This window comes from Canis lupus, chromosome 18, assembly GCF_048164855.1.
Source record: "Canis lupus baileyi chromosome 18, mCanLup2.hap1, whole genome shotgun sequence".
Taxonomy (NCBI): domain Eukaryota; kingdom Metazoa; phylum Chordata; class Mammalia; order Carnivora; family Canidae; genus Canis; species Canis lupus.
The window spans coordinates 34,226,272-34,245,868 of record NC_132855.1 but is presented as its reverse complement, the minus strand read 5'-3'; the positions used below and the strand labels follow the sequence as shown (position 1 = coordinate 34,245,868).

The 19,597-nt window shown below is 33.4% G+C and overlaps 1 protein-coding gene across 1 annotated transcript in view; it reads right to left on the bottom strand.

The window, feature by feature from the left end:
* Positions 1-19,597, bottom strand: part of LOC140609364 (fructose-bisphosphate aldolase A-like) — a 96,757-nt gene that overhangs the window by 29,343 nt on the left and 47,817 nt on the right. Inside the window, 1 exon segment of the mRNA XM_072784725.1 lies at positions 18,704-18,780. Coding sequence (XP_072640826.1) covers positions 18,704-18,780 — 77 coding nt within the window.

The following is a 19,597-nucleotide window of genomic DNA, read 5'->3' as shown; positions in this document are numbered from 1 at the left end:
GGGGACCTGATGGGAGACAGGCTCATCTGTACCTGGTAATAGGCTACATGTCTGTGCACCCAACTGTGAACTCTAAAGCAGACTCTCGCCCAGTGTTAACCCTATTGAACAAGTTATTAGAAGTATTGCCATCCAATCAGGGTACAGACAGGTTCTAGGTCTGTCTGAGCCCTGGTAATAGGTTTGTCAACCATGGAACCCATAGCAGACTCAGTAGCACCATGTGACCTGGCTCCAGTCTAGTTCAACTGCCAGTCTAGAGGTAATCCCATTAGCATGGGGAACCAACAGCAGAATGTCTTTACCTGACAAAACTGGTATGTAAAGAGTAGAAGAGAGGTTTGCTTCTTTAAATGCACAGGCTCCAAAACAAGACTATACAGACAACAAACAAACAAACAAACAAACAGTAAAACATGATACCACCATGGTGGTGGAGTGGTTTGACATATTTAAAATGTTGAAATAAAAAAAAAAAACCTGCCATTCAAGAATACTAATACTATACCCCCAAAAAATGCCTTTTAGAAATGAAGGAGAGATAAAGACATACCAAGACAAACAAAAGCTGAAGACTTCATCACCATTGGACCTCCTGCAAGAAATGCTAAAGAGAATTCTTCAAGTTAAAATTCAAGGATTCTAAGTAATACCACCAAAACATATAACTCACTGGTAAGGGCAAATATAAATTCACAATGTTCTAATACTGTAATAGCAATATGGAAATCACTTTCAACACTAATTTTTAAAAAGTTAAGACACAAAGATACCAAAAATAACTATGCTACAATTATTTGTTAATGGATATAAATAAAAGATGATGTAAAATGTGACATCAATAAAAAAAGATGTGAGAAGAAAGAAATGTGCAATTTTTAGATGCAATTAAAGGTAGATTGTTATCAGCTTAAATACACTTATAAGTATATTTTATGTAAACCTCAGGATAACCACAAAGAAAAATGTCTTAACAGATACAAAAAAATAGAAAGAGAAAAATCATACAATAACAACAAAATTACAAAGGGAGACACACAAGAGGGGAAGAAATGAACTACAAAACAGTCAGAAAGCAATTAAAATGGTAATAGCAGTCCTTACGTATCAATAATTACTTGAAATGTAAGTGGGTTAAATATTCTAATTGAAGGACACAAAGTGGAGCGGCTGAGGGGATTAAAAAAAAAGGACCCAACAATATACTGCCTACATGGGACTCACTTTAGCTTTAAGGACACATATAGGCTGAAAGTGAAGGAATGGAAAAAGATATTCCATGCAAATTTAAACCACAAGAGAACAGGAGTGACTATACTTATACCAGATAAAACAAATGTTCAACCAAAATATATTCGTAGCTCAATAAAGCTGGAGAAAAAAAGAACGACCAAAAAGAGTACCTATGTCAATATGAAAATGGAAAACAGCAAAGAACCAAAACACATATGAATGTAGAGACAGAAATACAAAGTAAAATAAATCATTATTAAAATCAATCAGTTAATCAATCAATCAATAGATGGGTTAAAGCTCTCTAACAAATATCAAAGACTCTCAGATGGGAATAAAATAATTCTAGATTGTGTGTGTGTGTCTGAGACAGAGAGAGAGAGAGAGAGAGATTGAGAGAGCACCTGTGCCCAAGTGCACCAGCTAATGCAAGCACATGTGGGCAAACACTAATGTTCCGATATTGAACTGATGAGCAAAGAAATTGAAGGGAATCAATTCAAATCCCCCACCCCTGCCCCAGCCACGCTTACGGCAAAACTCACAGGTGTCTGCACTTGGCCCTAACTCTATTTTTCCAAGTTCTGGTGCCCTCCATTCTGGAAAGTACACCCCAACTACAAAACATATTCTTCTCTAGTCTGACCACAATGTAGATCCCAGACACTCTCTGGACAGAGTCTCTCAAAAAACCTGCCATCTCCTGTTCTACCTGGCCAAGACCTGACCCCCTCCCTACACTCTGCCCCATCACGGGCACCAGCTGCAACACTCTCACATCCTTCAAAACCCCTTAAAAGGCCCAACCTAACAGAAACTCAGGGCTGACATTTCTCTTGATGTTTGCTCCCTTCTCCTCCCTTGGAGAGTGAATAAACTCTATCTTGCTTGTTTTTTCACTCTCTGTGCAATTCTTTGCTGCCCACCACTGGCCATCCTAACAGTAATCATACTAGGATGATTATTTGTTTTTTTCTCTCATCATAACTCTAGGGTGAAAAGCTAAACACTACAGGAGGTCATAAGCATACTAGAACAAGACATAGATCAATAGTTACAAAAATATTTTAATGGGGATTTCTAAGCACAATACAAAAGGAAAGTATTGATAGATTTGACTTCTTAAACCTAAATTTCTTTTTTTTCTAAAGATTTTATTCATTTATTCATGAGAGAGAGAGAGAGAGAGAGAGAGAGGCAGAGACACAGGCAGAGGGAGAAGCAGGCTCCATGCAGGGAGCCAGACGTGGGACTTGATCCTGGGTCTCCAGAATCGTGCCATGGGCTGAAGGCAGGTGTTAAACTGCTGAGCCACTCAGGGATCCCCTTAAACCTAAATTTCTGATAAGAAAATTACAATAAAATTTAAAGGCAAATGGTGAAATGGGAAATTATGTACAATACATATTATAGAAAAATGTTAAACCTTTTTAAAATATAAATAACTCTTACAAAAGAGAAAGTGAATATAGGAAAGGATCACAAAATAATAAATACTAAGAGGCTTAAAGATGTTTATATTTTTTAACATATAATTCTAACTTCTAGGAATATATCCTTAAGTGATAAGGCAAATATTTTTTAATAAATGCTTCCTACACAATTTTATCACAACATAGTTGTGAAAAATTTTAAACAACATAAAAGATTAATACCAATAATGATAGTTAAAGTATGGTACAACTATACAATTGGATGCTATTCAGGTTTTGAAAATTATGTTATAGAGAGAGTTTTATGTCATAAAATTTCTAATTCAATATGTCTGGTCTGATCAAAGTATCCTTCTAACAGATTACAGTGCTTGATTCTGTTACGGGCTCATGAAGAATGCCAGAACAGTAAGACTCTGCTTGATGTATTAAAAATGTAAAAAAAGAGGCATTTTCTTTTCAATGACACTACTGATTATAAAGACAAGTTTGGAGCTGACTGGGGAGTACTTAATGAAGACAATCTGGAGGATAACCAGTAAGTTAAGTGATGTATACGAAGACATTTCTTCAAAACCTATGCTGGAAATCTGTGGGTAATCCCATAAACCCAGGACTATATGTGAAAAAGAACCAAACTTCTCTCTTATGTAAGCTACAGTATTTGGGTGTGTCTTTAATAGTACTCATTTATTCAAGCCTTACACATCATTTATTCAAGCATTAATCACAACCTTATGTGTGAGCTTCATTTTGAGACTAAAATTCAACTGAAGTAGCTCAAGACAAAAGATTAGTTATCAGTTACATTAATGTGCAGGCACAAACACTTCATTATTATGTTTGAGTGATAAATACATAGCAAGTGTTGAAATGACAGAGGAAAAGTTTAAACAAAACGTTTTGTAAGTACATAAGTTTGTCACTCATGTTCATCTACTTTTTTTCTTTCTTTTTTGTTTTTCAGACAGAGGAAAAAAGAGGAAGAGGGAGAGAGAGAATCTTAAAGCAGGCTCCACACCCAGCATGGAACCTGATGGAGCCCTACATGGAGCTCGATCTTATAATGCAAAGATCATGACCTGATCCAAAAAACAAGAGTTGGATACTTTTGTATCCAACTACCCAGGTGCCCCAATATTCATTTGCTTTCAAGAGCAACTTTAAAGAGGTTAGAAGTTCAACAGCAATGCAAAACTCACTAATGCAGATAAACTAGATCAAAAGTCTTTAAAGTGAATCAAAGGGCCACAAGATATAGAAGATAAAGTTAAAACTGGGTACTGTATTTGCCTCCAGATTTTCTTACAGATTTTCATGACTTTTCTAGGAAATATTTAAAATAGATTCTCTCATCATGAAATGCAAAGTCCCAAGTCATTCTCCTAAATATATGAATCTAAGTAGAAGGTTTAAGGACTTAGGACCACTTATCTATGGATATGTGTGGTTTAGGAATTATACATAAGTTAAAGAGAATCAGTAAAATAGCTAATTTTCTCACCAAAGCATAGATTTATGAGCCATCAGCAAAAACATTGGGAATGCTCCCATTTCTATAATATTAGATCAATGCATAGTATTGCTCAATAATCATTACACAGATTTTTCATTCATGTTAGTATAGCTTGAAATCATCAAAATCAACCTAGTCTTCATCAAGTTGAATGTACATGCATTAGGTGAAAGGAGTCAAGACTGACAGGCCTTCATTTATTAGAAAGAAAAATGACTGCCCAAGAAGAAAAAGACTTCTTGGTCCCTAATACAATTCATGTTTCTAGGATTCTGATTATCTGCTCTGATTTCACATTCACTGCGGAGTGAGTCATAGTTGACAGATAAAATTTCCTAGCACTACTCGATTTCCATTTCATGGTAGGAACCCTAATTTCAATACGGCAATTTGCTTTTTCTTCTAAGACATTTAATAATTTTTTTCCATCTAGTACCAAGAGGATTTGGGCTTATAATCAAAATTTCATGCTTACAAATGCCTAAAAAATCAGAATAAAGGAGCTCAGACAATGAGATGAGGCAACTTCATCAGAAAGACACTGGATTTGGGGCACCTAGGTGGTGCAGTTGGTTAACCGATTGATTTAGCTCAGGTCATGATCTCAGGATCACAAGATTGAGCCCTGCGTTGGGCTGCTTGCTCAGTGTAGAGTCTGCTTGAGATTCTCTCTTTCTCTCTCTCTCTCCCTCTCCTTCTCTCTCTCTCTTTTTCCTCCTCCTCATCCTCCTCAGCCTCTCCCACTTTCTCTCTCTCTCTCACGAAATAAATAAATCTTAAAAAAAAAAAAAAAAGGAAAAGAAAGACCCCGGATTTTTAAAATGTCATGTAAAGAACCCAAACAAAAGTGTGCTTCAGTTTTAGTAAGAAATCAAGTTATACTAGTGACTATTCTCCCAGCACATTTCCAAAATAGAAAATGTTTTCCAAGGTTTTTAAATTAATTACATATTATTAGAATGACTTGGTGATTCTGAAAAATATCTGGCAATTATACTTACATGCGTGGGTGCATGGGATACAATGGCTCCCTGACTCAACACTCTGAAATATATTCTTTAAAAGTGCAGGGATAACAGAATATTTACTATTTTAGCCTTTTCACAATGTTTTATTGTACTCTAGGAAGCTATAAAACACTACTTGACTTACCAAATTTTATTTCTACGTTTCTCTAATTTCAGGCTGTCTTTTTAATGAAAAGATTAAAATAATTGTAAGGATTCAAAGAACATCATGAGTAAAAAAAAGAATGATATACAAGTAATTTTAACATATTAAAAATGGTATGCTTTTTATTATAACCATATTTTGCACAAACACCTGGGTATTTCCAGACAAAAGTTTTTATGCCGATTCTAAGCAATCTATGTGAATATTAACAACAAAATATTACAGGAAATTATGATAACAAATTCTAAAAATTTTAAAGATGTGATAGTGTAAAAAAAAGTGACATCTGGTTAGAACTAAAATTATGCTAGATGGTAAGCTAACTTATATATTTATTTACTTATGACCAAGTTTTAGGGAAAAACTCATCATTTGAATATGCATCTCACACCACAATCTTTTTACCATAAAGAAATCTTCAACATAAAGAACAATTAAAAGAATTAGACTTTTGTTGCATGAGAGCTAGAAATAAACTAAAACAATTTTAAATTAATATACCCACAGAAAAAATGTCAATTTTATTTTTGAAAATGGGTCGAATTTTGAAGGCCCTTTCATTGCAAAAGATAAATGAACACAAATTAATTTAGTGGACTGACTTCTCTTTAAGTTACCTAGAATAGAGCAATATTTATCTTCAATAAAAATAAAATTTCAAAGAGTGTATGCAAATCTATACATTTGAATAAATTCCTTTTTTTAAGAAATGTTACAATATATGTTTATGTATGGTGGGGAATAATAATGGTGGATATCACCTACTATGTTAGGCTCTGATCTTGAGTGCTCTCTAGAGACAACTCACTTAGTGCTCTTAACTACCTAAGTGACAATTATTACTATAATTTATAGATGATGAAACTGAAGTAAGGGAAAGTTAAATCACTTTCCCAAAGATATTAAAAGAAGTAGACCCGGTATCCACATCTGGGTAACAAGATTCTGGATTCCATATGTTCAACCCACAATAAAAACTATCTCTTACTAGGGTAATTTGAACCAAATTCAATTTGGACAACTATCAAATGAATTGCCAACTACATAATTAAAAACTTGCTATGTAAAAATGGTGGCATAATACTAACATCATCCCTTATCTTTCTAAAAATCACCTCATAGCCAAAGGGAAAAAAATAACATACAGAAATGTAACTACTAGTTTGATAACCATAAAGCACAGACTAGGTAAAAAGGCACAAATAAAGTCATGATGCAAAACCCCTATGTTTGTAGTGGCAGTAAATGGGAAGCACAGGCTGAGAATGGGAGCACATATGCAAATCATACCAGAAAGCATTATTATGGCCCTATGGCATCAGGGCAGAAGGAAATCTTTTATTGTATGCAAAACTATAGTTCCAGGGCAGCCCGGGTGGCTCGGTGGTTCAGCGTAGCCTTCAGCCTAGGGTGTGATCCCAGAGAACCGGGATGGAGTCCTGCGTCGGGGTCCCTGGATGGAGGCTGCTTCTCCCTCTTCCTGTGTCTCTGCCTCTCTCTCCCTCTCTCTGCATCTTTCATGAATAAATAAATAAAATCTTAAAAAACAAAACAAAACTATAGTTCCACATCCTCACTGGCTTAAGATAAACAAATATAAACACAACCCTAGGTCATTAACAAAAATTTCTGTTTGGCTCAAAAATTCTCCTGGTTCTCCACAATTTACAAAAAAAAAAAAAAAAAAAAAAGAAAGAAAGAAAGAAAAAGAAAAGAAAAGGAAAAGAACAGAAAAACTGCTTCTTTAAAGGACAGATCCTATATAGATGCTATAGCAAGTATACAAAGACACTTCAAGGTGAAAAAGAACAGTGGCAGATGAAGAAAACTCACTACAAAAAAAGTTCCCAAATACATTAGCTTCCTAGGTCTGTTCTAAAATTTACCAGAAAATATTTGGCTTAATATAATGTTGATTTATTCTCTCACAGATTTGGAGTCTAGAACCCCAAAATCGTGTCAGCAGTACCATGATCTCTTAAAGGTTCTAGAGAAGAATCTTTCCTTCCCTCTAATTTCTAGTGGCAGCCAGTGTACGTGTGCAAAATTTGCCACCCCAAAGTGTGTCTCTTTGACATATACGTTATTTTAGGTTGAATATTTTTTGAGAAACAAGAAGCTCAGGAAGAACCTTTGACCTTCCTCCCAATGCCTAAAAGGATTTAGATAGAAGACTCTCCAGAAAGGGAGCTAAGACCATAGATGGATATAATATAGTATGAACTAGGTATGCCAGATAGGAGGAAGGCTAGCAAAATCTCTTTGTTAAAATTCTCCTGTCTCCTTGTTTCTGTATGGCCCAAAAAACGTTTGCTTACCAAACATTTACTCTTTTTCATCTTCCTATAAATTGTTTTCCCTCCCTTTCAAGCCCCAGACTCCTAATCGGTTCTCCTTAAGCCAGAATGACATTTATACCACATTTGGCCAACTGTCTTTGGAATTTCTCACATTTATTTGGATTCCCCATCTGTGTGTAATTAAATTTGATTTTCTTCTGTAATCTGTCTCATATCAATTTAATTCTTAGACCAGCCAGAACAGCTTTGAAGGGTAGAGGAAAATTTTTCCTCCCAATACCATCAATCTGTTGCATACCTTGGCTTGTAGTTGCATCACCACCACTTCTGCCTCTACTGTCAGGTGTATTTTCCTAGTGTGTCTGTGACTTTACATGGCTTTCCAGTAAGGACATGAGTCATTGGATTTAGGGTCATCCCCAATTCCTTATGACCTCATCTTAACTAAGTACATATGCAAATAACCGATTTTCAGAAAAACTCCTCACATTCAGAATACAAGGAAGGAATACATGGAAATTTTGTCCAAAAATTCTTTATGTATTTACAAAACTGAATAAAGATATTACTTTCATCAACTGAGCAGAATTACAGGAAAAGATAAAATGAGAAAACAGATAAAATGTAAAGTGAGGGAACACACATATGTTTTATCTCTTGTAATTTTTTTAAAGTTTTTTATTTATTTAACAGAGAGAGAAAGAGAGAGAGACAGCACAAGCAGAGGGAGTGGCAGGCAGAAGGAGAGGAAGAAGCAAGCTCCCTGCTGACCAAAGAGCCCAATGTGGGCTTGATCCCAGGACCCTGAGATCATGATCTGAGCTGAAGGCAAATGCTTAACCAATGAGCCACCAGGCACCCCTTATGTCTTATAATTTAAATATTTATGATTACCAATGTTATTTTTTGTCTGAGTCTCATGTGTTACTGTTATGTTGCATTTCTTAAACAGTTACCTTTGATATGGTGGTTATAGGACAATAATACTAAAAAGTATGGAAAACACAATATTCCTATTTGACCCTCAAGTAATAAAGTTTCTTCATTTTTATTTGTTTTCCAACCATTTTCCAAGCCATTTTCACTTCTGCAAAATATTGAAGTGTATTACAAATGACTAACAATTTACCTACCATGCAAGAGACAATGAGTGGATATGGAATTATATATTTATTGAAATCTTTCCATTTATTACTTGACTTGCCTAGGTAAACATGATTCCCCCCTATTTAGAAAACAACTATGATCTAACGTATATTAATAATTATTTGTTAGCATCTCTATACTTTCCACATTAGAGCCTCTTGAGAGCAAGGACTATATTAGTTGTTTCCCCATTACCTTGCACAGTAAATTATACATAACAGATCCTTATCAATATTTCTTGAGCTTAATTATTTTTACCAATAGGCAAAGATGTTTGCTTGAAGAAGGAACATTTGATGCTTCACTCAAAACAAAGTTTAAAAATAATTTGACATAAAAAAACCAAAGTAGAGTATTTAATTTTTGCATAGGCTAACTGCCCAATTCTAATTAGGCCATGGGCACATGGGCTTCCACTTATTTTCATGCCTCCTTCAAAGCCCTGGAGATAACAGAACAGTGATCATGGCAGCCAAGCAAACCATATGGGAACTAACAGACCACAACTTAATTAGCACTGAAAATTTATGCCAGTAGTGTCAGCTTCTATTTTTATTTTACTTCATCTTCAGAACCCCAAAATTTTAATAAAATTTACATTTTGTCTTTGCAATTATCTTTCTTGAAATATGATAGATAAAATTACAATTTATCAAAGAAATTTATTTATGATAAAAGCTCACTACACTAGGTAACTAAGAAAAAATTTAAATCCTGCCTTTCAAAAATCACTTTATCATTAATATGCTTTAAATAATGATTATTGAAAGTAAATATTATATTTAACTGAACTAACCAGTTTTACTTAAGCAAGGCATTTGTAGCATACTCCAGTAACAACTATTCAAAACTAAGAAGTTAAATAAAACCTTGACTTTTTAATCTTTGCATCACAGTATATCTTTACAAAGTTTTAGGGAGATTTAATATCTGCTTAATAATTTGATAGTATACTTGATAAAAGAGTAATTCAGAAGCTGAGTTGGGAACAAAACGCTAGTCATCTGATTCTCAGTTTAGCACCCTTTCTAGAGTAGGAGGCAAGTGACCTAAAAAAGCTACATTAAATTTACTTAGCTATCATTTATATTTAAATTTCATTGGTTTAGGAGTTGAGATGAACCTAAATGACTCCTAAAAGTCATTTAAACATTATCATATTTTGTACACTCTAAATAACAATTTAATTAAAAAAGAATAGACCTACTTATGAATACTTTAATTTTTCTTACATATTCTAACCTAACCTGATCTAACCTATTGAGCTTTTTTTTTTTTTTTAATATGGCAATCTGTGAAGATCAGGTAAATTTAATCAGTAATTAACAGTTTGGAATTTGTATTCTTCTAATTACATTAACAAGAATAACAAAAAGCTTGTGTCTGCTGTTGTTTTTTCCCTTCAAATTCTTTGTTGTACCATCTGGCCAAGTAAGCTTGCAAACATTGCTGTCTGGACAGAGATATGACCAAGTACCCAGAGGTGAAATCCCAAAACATTAATAGTCTTCAATAATTCAGTGCCCAAACCACCAGTCTGTCACTGTTATACCTACTAGTTTTAATGAATCAACTATCATATTAGTCATATTTACTGTTTTAAACCTACCTTAAATGTTTTATATAACTTTTATATAAAAGTAATGTTTAAAAAGGTGTGATAAAAAGATCAGTAGAAAAAAATCCCATTAAACTAGCTAATATGATAAAAAGAAACTGGATGTTCGCAGTATTGAAGTAATGTTTTCAGATTTATATAAAAATTTTTATTATCAAATTACTTTAAACAAATTGATAAAGCTTGTGTTTATTTTTCTTTTTTTTCTTAAAAATTACAGTAATGATTACAAATACCTAATAAGTAAATCATTAGTATTATAATTCATTATAATGGGATTTATTGACTTTGGTGCTTGAAATGAAATAATAAGTGTAATACAAGTGAAAATATTAGAATAGTCACAGAAAAAAAATTCTAAATTTAGTGTTTGGGAACTAATTTTGGACTTCTCCATTTTGAACATAAAAAAAAGAATTTTACCTAAAAGCAGACTGTGATGTTTATTGATTGATGATTGGTACTACTGGAGTTCACCACACTTTATCCTTAATAGTCACTTAACTTTACTTCTGACATTGGTCCTTCAAGGCACAAATCCCTGGGGTGAATGACACCTGTAATGGCTTCCTTAGCTCAAGGAAGAAATCTTTGGGAATGAGCCCCCAAATGGCAATTTGGACAGCTGCTTCCATTCTACAATATTTTCTCATGGAAAATGAAAAAAGTTAAAAGAAGCCAGAGAGACAAACACAGTTCCCAACAGATCCCTACGTACTTAAACAGAAGTCTTAATGACCAAATAGCAAACATAAAGTACACAATTGTTTCTACAAGCAGGCCCTAGTGGGTAATGTACCTTCAGATGTAAACTGAAAGTACGATATAAGAATGAGGGCTCTGAATTATATTTTCTACTTTTCTCTCATTTCTTTGACTTAACTGTTTTGGCATCACTGGCTTTTTGATTATATAGAGAATGTCATGGGAGGAAGGTTTAATAGAAGTGATTTGGAATGATGAAATTAATAGATTTCCCCCACATACATAAAAGACAAGTAATGAAAGAGGTACCACCAATATAGCAAGTTTATAATGGCTTCTAAAGTTTATAATAAACTATTTGAAATCTGGAAAATAAGAAAATAACAGTCATATTCAGTCAAGCAATATGAAAGTTCAAAAGAATAGATGTTCTTCTCAGCAGGGCACTACCTTAAAACTTAAAATCTTTTCATTAAGAAATGTACTTATGTTTTGGCCTCTTGATATCAGATAAAATTGGAGTGGACTGTTCAACACAAATAGTAAGTTAAATTAGCAAACTAGCTTTGATGGTTCTTCTGAAAAAGATTGTTTAGATTTACCTTTCTGTCAATCTAGATAATACATTTGTGATTCAGAAAGAAATCCACTCTTTGGGAGAGAGACTATTTCAGTCTATTTCTTACTGTGCATTTTTTCTGTGGAAAATTTTCATCACCTGTATGCTGGTAATACTCAGCTCTGGATCTCCCCAACCCCTGCCTCTTGAGACCTCATCCCAGGGGCAGTGATAGTATATAAAATTAATAACTGCTTCTAACTTAATTATTCAATAAGTGTAATAAAAATAATAAATTATATATATGAATATAACAAATATAACAAAATATTGTTAATTGAATTATTCAATAAACAAAAATGAAAAATTATGGGAAAATTGTCCCACAATTGTTACCTAAAAAGTCAAAATATTTGAAATATGGATGACAATATCTTTCTCTTCAGAGGACACTTTGTTTCTTTCAGGGACCTAGGGGACCAGACATTATGAAGACTAGTTTAGTTTAGTCTTAGTGATGAGTCTGTCTTGCTCATTTTTATTCTTAGGGAGTGATTCTTTGGTTCCTGGCTCAAAGCTCAGCTGTACCAGGGCTCCTCTTTCCTGGAAGCATATCTACATTCAATTAGTTTTCAATCATTATATAATTTTTTCCTTTTGGCTGTATATCATCTTTCTTTCCTTTGTCTTCCATGTCAATCATTTTTCCTTTCCTCTGTTATTCCTTTATAATTTGGGATAAATTCTCTACCTTGTTGTTTTATTTTCATTCTACACACCAATTTCTGTCACATCAATTGTACTTTTAACTTCTTTCAGTGTGGATTTTACTTCTCATATTGGGGTTTTGTTTCTTTTTTCTTGACTCTATGTCCTTCACTTGCTCTCATTTTTTTTTGTCATTTTATATATGCTTTATTCATTATCATCTCCATTTAAGAGGGCAACTTTTATTGTACTCTACTGAGATTATCAAATCCCTTTTTTTTCCTTATTTGGGCATTTATAATAAAAGTATATGGGTTTTTTTTGTGCTTTTCAGACAACCTCCTCCTTCTTTTTACTGTTCAGCAATAATTTGCAAAGCATGCTGTATTATTTTCCTCTTTTTATTCAAATCCCAAAAACGATGTTGGCTCACTGTTATTTGTTAATAGTAGAATGAGTAGTTTGTCCTTGATCTATTTTAATTAGTTGTGTTGTGATCCTCATCAAAAATCTATGGCTCAAAATTTGCATAATGCTTGTTTCTACTAGATATTACCTAGGTATTTCTATCATTCTGATGCATACACTTTCCTCTTTTCTAAGATCTAATAACTTTACCCCTCCTTGCTAATATATTTAGTAAAATATACTATTGGTGGGTCTGCTACCTTCTCCAGCTTTACCAGTAAGTCTTTTATTTCTTTTTAAGCTGTTTTCTGAGTGTGGCAGTCCCTGCTCAGATACAGAAAGATGATAATTGAAGAAATGAGAAAAAAAAAATCAAGAATTCTATTTGCCTCATGCAGTAGTCTCAATAGTTAAAAAGGAATAAGTGACAAATTCTCTGTTTTATTTGTGCTCTACATTTGTAAAACGAGGTACAGATTTTTAAAAGGAGAAAAAGAAACCAAGAGACATCACTTTCTGAGTCTGGGGAGATTTTATTTAATTACTTCCATTTATTCATAATAATAATAATAATCAGCTTTTACTAGAATTTGACATTAAGTTTTCTGTTTAATTTTTGCCATCAAAGTTATCAGTTCTTTTGCTCTGTATCTTCAGGAATAATCCAGGGAGAAGTTAAGCAAAACTTCATGGAATCTGCTAGTTAGATTCTGCTTCAATTTGTATAAATCAGGCAACATTATTTTTAAGTAGTTTTTATTGTAAGATGCCAGCAAATTCTATATAGTCAATCTTGACTATATAGAATTTATCAAGATTATCAAGTTAATCACTTAAGTTGCAATAAATTCCTACCATAAGTTTCTGCTTTAATAATTATACAAATATATATTTATATACACACACACACACACAAGCTTAAGAAATTTGTACTAAAAAAGCCAAACAGGTTATGAAGAAAGATCAAAGGAGTGGGGGCAGCTAGAATCACAAATAAAACCCAATCATGACCTATTTCAGAATTTTTCTTAAAATAAGCTAAAAATACTGAAATATATCTCTGAGTTCTCCATCACAGTTTTACATAATGAAAACAGACTTTGAACAAAGAAGACAGATGTAGTGAATATTCTGGTGTACTATCCATAACTCCTATCGGGATCTACCAACTCATTCCATCACCTGCTGGCATGCTGATAGTTCAAAGCTGAATATCTCCCGAGAATTACCTTTCTACTGAAGGGAGCTGCCTCACAAAAGGGTAGGCCCTTTCCTAAAAACAGCACATATTCTATGACCCCTATTACCTCAATTTACTATGCCTCTGGATCATTCCAGATCCAGAATTCTCCTTAAAATCTGCTGCAAACGCACTGCAGTCCAACTCCTAGCTCTGCCCAATCCCTCTTTCCTCAGGTGTTATTGCTGAGAGCACTCTTCAATAAATTTTCTACATGGAAATCTTGTATCAGCATCTGTTGCTCTTAAAAATATTACTGAAGAAAATACTAAATGGTTTAGACTTCAAAAATGTTTCCTATGTTACTCTGTAGCATGAGAAGAAAATGTATTCCTTTCCAAAAAAAGCAAAACTTTTTCCTAATCTAAGCGAAACTAAAGACTCTTTTAGGTTGTTTCTTTTTCTACTTCATTATTATGTCTTAATTTCAAAGCTAAGAGTTAATGAAATACTATTACCAAATATGGGCATGCCATAGTTGTCTAAAGAGCAGACAAAAGAAAATTCATACTTTCTGCCAATACCTATCAAACCAGAGTAACCATCATTGATTAGACTATAAAATACAGTTAGACTTTTATAAAATATATAGTTAGACTATAAAATAAAGCAGCTGTGGCCCTCCTTTTGCTTCAGTACTTGTTCTACATTAGAGGGATCCTGCCTTTCTCATCTAGAATACAAGTATATAATGAGAAGAGACAAACCCTAACCCTATATATTTTAAACCCTCAATGCACAAAATAGTTACTGGGATACAAAAGATATGCAATAAAAAGTTTGTTGAATACATATATAAAAAATTTGAGAAAAATACTTTTGGGGATACAACATCATGAAGCTCTAAGAGTAGTGTAGAATTAATGTACAATACTAGAAAGAATTGTAGCACAGAAATTTAAACTTCAAAATGTAGAGTTGGGGCACCTAGGTGCCTCAGTCGGTTGAGGGTCTGACTCTTGATTTTGGCTCAGGTCATAATCTCTGTGTTGTAGGATTTAGTGGGCATTGGGCTTTGCACGTAGAGTGCAGAGTCTGCTTCAGATTCCCTCTCTGTCTCTCTCTCTGCTCCTTCCCCCATGAACACTCTAAATAAATAAAATCTTTTTTTTTTATATAGGACTTAATCTTGAGAAGATTCACAGAAATCAAAAGCATTCACAGAAGTATTAATATAAAAGGTAGTACATTGTAAAAGTAGGCCAATATATTAATAATTGAGTAACAAATAAAATCCATGTTAGCTGAAAATTCAATAAAAGCAGGATAAGAGATGGGCGACTATATAGCCCAGTCAGTTAAAGCATCTGCCCATGGCTCAGGTCATGATCTTGGGGTCCTGGAATCCAGTGCCAGGTTGGGCTTCCTACTCAGCAGGGTGTCTGTTTCTCTTTCTATCTCTCTCTCTCTCTGTCCCATTCCACCACTTATTCTCTCTCTCTCTCTTTTTCTCAGTAAATAAATATTTTTTAAGTAGGATAAGAGAAAATCCAAAAAAAGACTGATAAACATATTTTAGTTCAGTGAACTAAATGAGAAAATGTGCTGAAAGATCATATTCTACTCAAGAGAAAAAGAAATAATACTAGAATGACCTAAATCACACTAAATATGATTTTAAAAAGAAGAACATACAGACCAACTTGCCCAGTTTTCTCCAATTGAGAATTGAAATGAATCAAAATATTTGACAGATTCTTTTTTTTACTATTTTAGTGGGAAACCTAGAAAATTGAAAATTTAATGACACTATCACCTAAAAGCACTTCATGATTGAAAGTACATTGCTCCTGGTTCATAAGTAAAAACTGGTTCATAAGTAAAAAGGAGGTTCTATAGAGCAGTTAGCTAAATTTTATATGGAAATGACAGTAAGAAAGGCCCTATGCAGTATACCCTCTGTCCTTACTTATTTGAATAGCAAACTACAGCAATGTTTTAAAGTTAGAAAAATCATCAAACTATCTTGCATAACAATAAAGTGAAGAAATGTATTTCCTTAAGGATGTTTAAATATATTTAATTTTTATACTTAATTTTTAAGTCTTCTTAACAACATAGAGATAAAACAATGTAGGATATGAAACAGTAATCACTAATTATCAGATACGCCAAAGCAACTGAAAGTTGTCCATAAACCTCTTTATCACATAATTTACCTGTCAGAAAAAAACTATTCAAATCAGCAATATGTTTTTTAACTAGGCAAATATTAACTACAAATATGCTGTGGCCATTAAAGAGCTCTTATCATAGTTTTATTTTTAATTTTTAAGTGACTGACAATGACTTTACACCTAGAATTCAGTAATCCACTAAAAACTTGTGTGACCATTGATGATAAAATCCTTTGCTTTAGGACAGCCTATTTTTTTTAACAATGTGTTTCAAATCGGTAGTCAAGTTTTAAACTAATTGAGATATCTTTTCATGGAAACAGCAAAGCAAATCCAAAGTGTCATTAGACCTGAAACTATTAATAGAGTAAGAGAAAATGCCCCTCACAAGAATTTCCATATAACATCAAAAATTTAACACAAAGTAATTGGGACTGACTAAGGATCATGTTCCCAGGATTTCATAGTCAGATTATAGCCCTTTTCCAAATGTGGGATGCCATTTAAGTTAATCAAAGCTCTTTCGTCCAGAGCTTTACAAACTCTCTGTGATGAAAGACTGATCTTTTTATTTTCCTATCTATTCCAGATCAAATATATATATATATATGTAAATATATGTATGTAAATATATACACATACATATAAGCATTTTGGTTATTTTTTAATTTTTTTAAAGATTAATTTATTTATTTCTCCATGAGAGACACAGAGAGAGAGAGAGAGAGGCAGAGACACAGGCATAGGGAGAAGCAGGCTCCACCCAGGAAGCCCGACGCAGGATTCCATCCTGGAACTTCAGGACACATCCTGGGCTGAAGGCAGCGCTAATCCACTGAGCCACCCGGGCTGCCGAGCAGTTTGGTTTTAAATCATTTGGAAATGCAATGATTAAAACATGCTCACATGAAACCAAAATTAATTACTACAGCATTGTTACATACTCTAAGAATATTATAATGCTAAACCTAGAAAGGGATAGTAACACGAGTTACTTTTGAGCCATGTTTATAATAAGAAGATAAGCAAAGGAATAGGTCCACATTGAAGTAAATAATATAAGGTAGGTTTGACACATAAGCAACTCCTACCCAAACCCCTAATAGACATTGCTATATATAATTATAATTATGTAAATTGTCCACAAATAGATATGTATATTCAACACAATTCCATCCAAAAACATAGACTTGATTTATTTTTTTTAGACATTGACAGGCCAATTCTAAAAATATATATGGAAATACAAAGGATCTATAAAAGATAAACCAATTCATTTTTAAAAAAAAGACAAAGAGGTCTACACTACTAGCTTGCAAAAATTACTAGACATCTACATTGCCCAGGATTTACTAAAGGCTAGACAAAGAGTTCAGTGGTATCAAATAAGTCCAGAAATGAACTTACATATGCATGTCTATTTGATTTTCAGAAGAGATAACAAAGCAATTCAGGGGTAGAAATGACAACCTTTTCAACAAAGATGCTGCAACAACTGGTTTTCCAGTACAAAAATATATATATATATTGGCCCTTAAATTCCACCATGTACAAAAATTAACTAAAAGTCAATTATACAACTAAATATAAAATCTAAAATTATACACATTCACCAAGGAAAACAAATATCATTGCCACCCTGGTATAGGCAAATATTTCTAAGATGGATAATAAGAAGTACAAACTAAAAACACGAAAGGTGATAAATTGAGTATAAAATTTGAAACTTTGTAATGCACTTTCTGTCAAAGAATATATAGAAATTATGAACTTTTAGTCTCAAAAAATCCATTAAAAATAGGCAAACTATTTGATAAGACCTTTCACACAAGAAGAGACACAAATGACATCACGTGAAGTTTTGCTCAACATCATTGGTCATTAGAAAAAATGTGAATTAAACCCCAAATGAAATTCCACTATATACTCATTAGAATGGCTAAAATTAGAAAGACTCAGAATTCCTTAAATTTTTACCTCAGCTGGGCAGCAACATAATAAAATAAAATCCCTAGCCTAACTCAATATATTCAAAACCTGATACAGGTTTTTTTGTGGCTTAAAATAATTGCACTGGTTGTTTTCTACATCCTAGTGGAAAATTCAGACAAAGATGTAAAAGTATAGAGAAAATGTGAAGGAAAAAGTAAATCAACAAATATGTGTAAGCTACAAAAAGTAAGGTTTCACTTGAATCTTTTTTTTCCTTATTGCAAAAGAAGTTTCAAGTAAAATCCTTACTGTGCTCCTTCATTCAATATAGCTCCTTGAACATGACTCACTTTACTCCATTACTTAGAAGTCAGAAGATTCTTTTCCTAGCAAACAGATAGCATCTTTTCCACCCCTTCATACAAATAAATTTCTTTTCTTTTGTAAATGATAGCAGTACTAGATTTCTGGGTTTCAGATTTTCCTTGAGGTTTAATCTTTTTTTTTTCACACTTTTAAGCTACTCAGAGAGTAGCCATGAGAATTAAATGAGGTGAATATAAATATATCAGGTAAACCAGGAACTGTCACTGCAGTGTTACCACTTATAATTACCATTAGTTGTTCCAAGGACATCATGCTGAGCTGTAGCTGACTCTGCAAGATAAGCTCTGATCATTTCCTGGATCTGCCTAAAATAAAAGAATATCTCAGATGTTATAAACACAACTTTTATACTTCACAGGAAATGCTAAGTTCTTATGTTAGTATAATAGAATCCGGCCCTAAATGGTTAATTTTTCTCTGAAATGTGCATCTAACACTCTTTCACTTAAAGAAGCCATCAAAAAAAATGTAAATGTCTCTTTGAAGTAAAAAATGAAAAAAAAAATGCCCACAGTATCACCACTGAGGCAAGTGCTGTTTTGTATCTTTGCAATTTTCCTAGAAAATAAATGCTTCTGAGTAGCACTAAAATTTCATGACATATTTTTTGTATTGATTGAACACTTTTTAAAAACTATATGACCTTTGGGAATAATGTTACTCAAATACTTCTCTGCAAACTTCAGGAGTCCAATATGCATTTATAACAGCTAACAGCATGAAGCAAAGTTATTTCTAGGAAAACACCAGATAAACAGACTAGGAAAGCACAGTAAAAAAGTGACCAATCAGTGAAATGGGTCAAGAGTAAAGAAAACAATTTATTGATCACAATCAATATGTTCTATTTCTCCAGCTTACAGTGCAAATATCTAAATTTAACTTTTAATGTTGTGATCATTTTAGATTCACATAAGAATTTCAAAACTAGGGATCCCTGGGTGGCGCAGCGGTTTGGCGCCTGCCTTTGGCCCAGGGCGCGATCCTGGAGACCCAGGATCGAATCCCACATCAGGCTCCCGGTGCATGGAGCCTGCTTCTCCCTCTGCCTGTGTCTCTGCCTCCCTCTCTCTCTCTCTGTGACTATCATAAATAAATAAAAATTAAAAAAAAAAAAAAAGA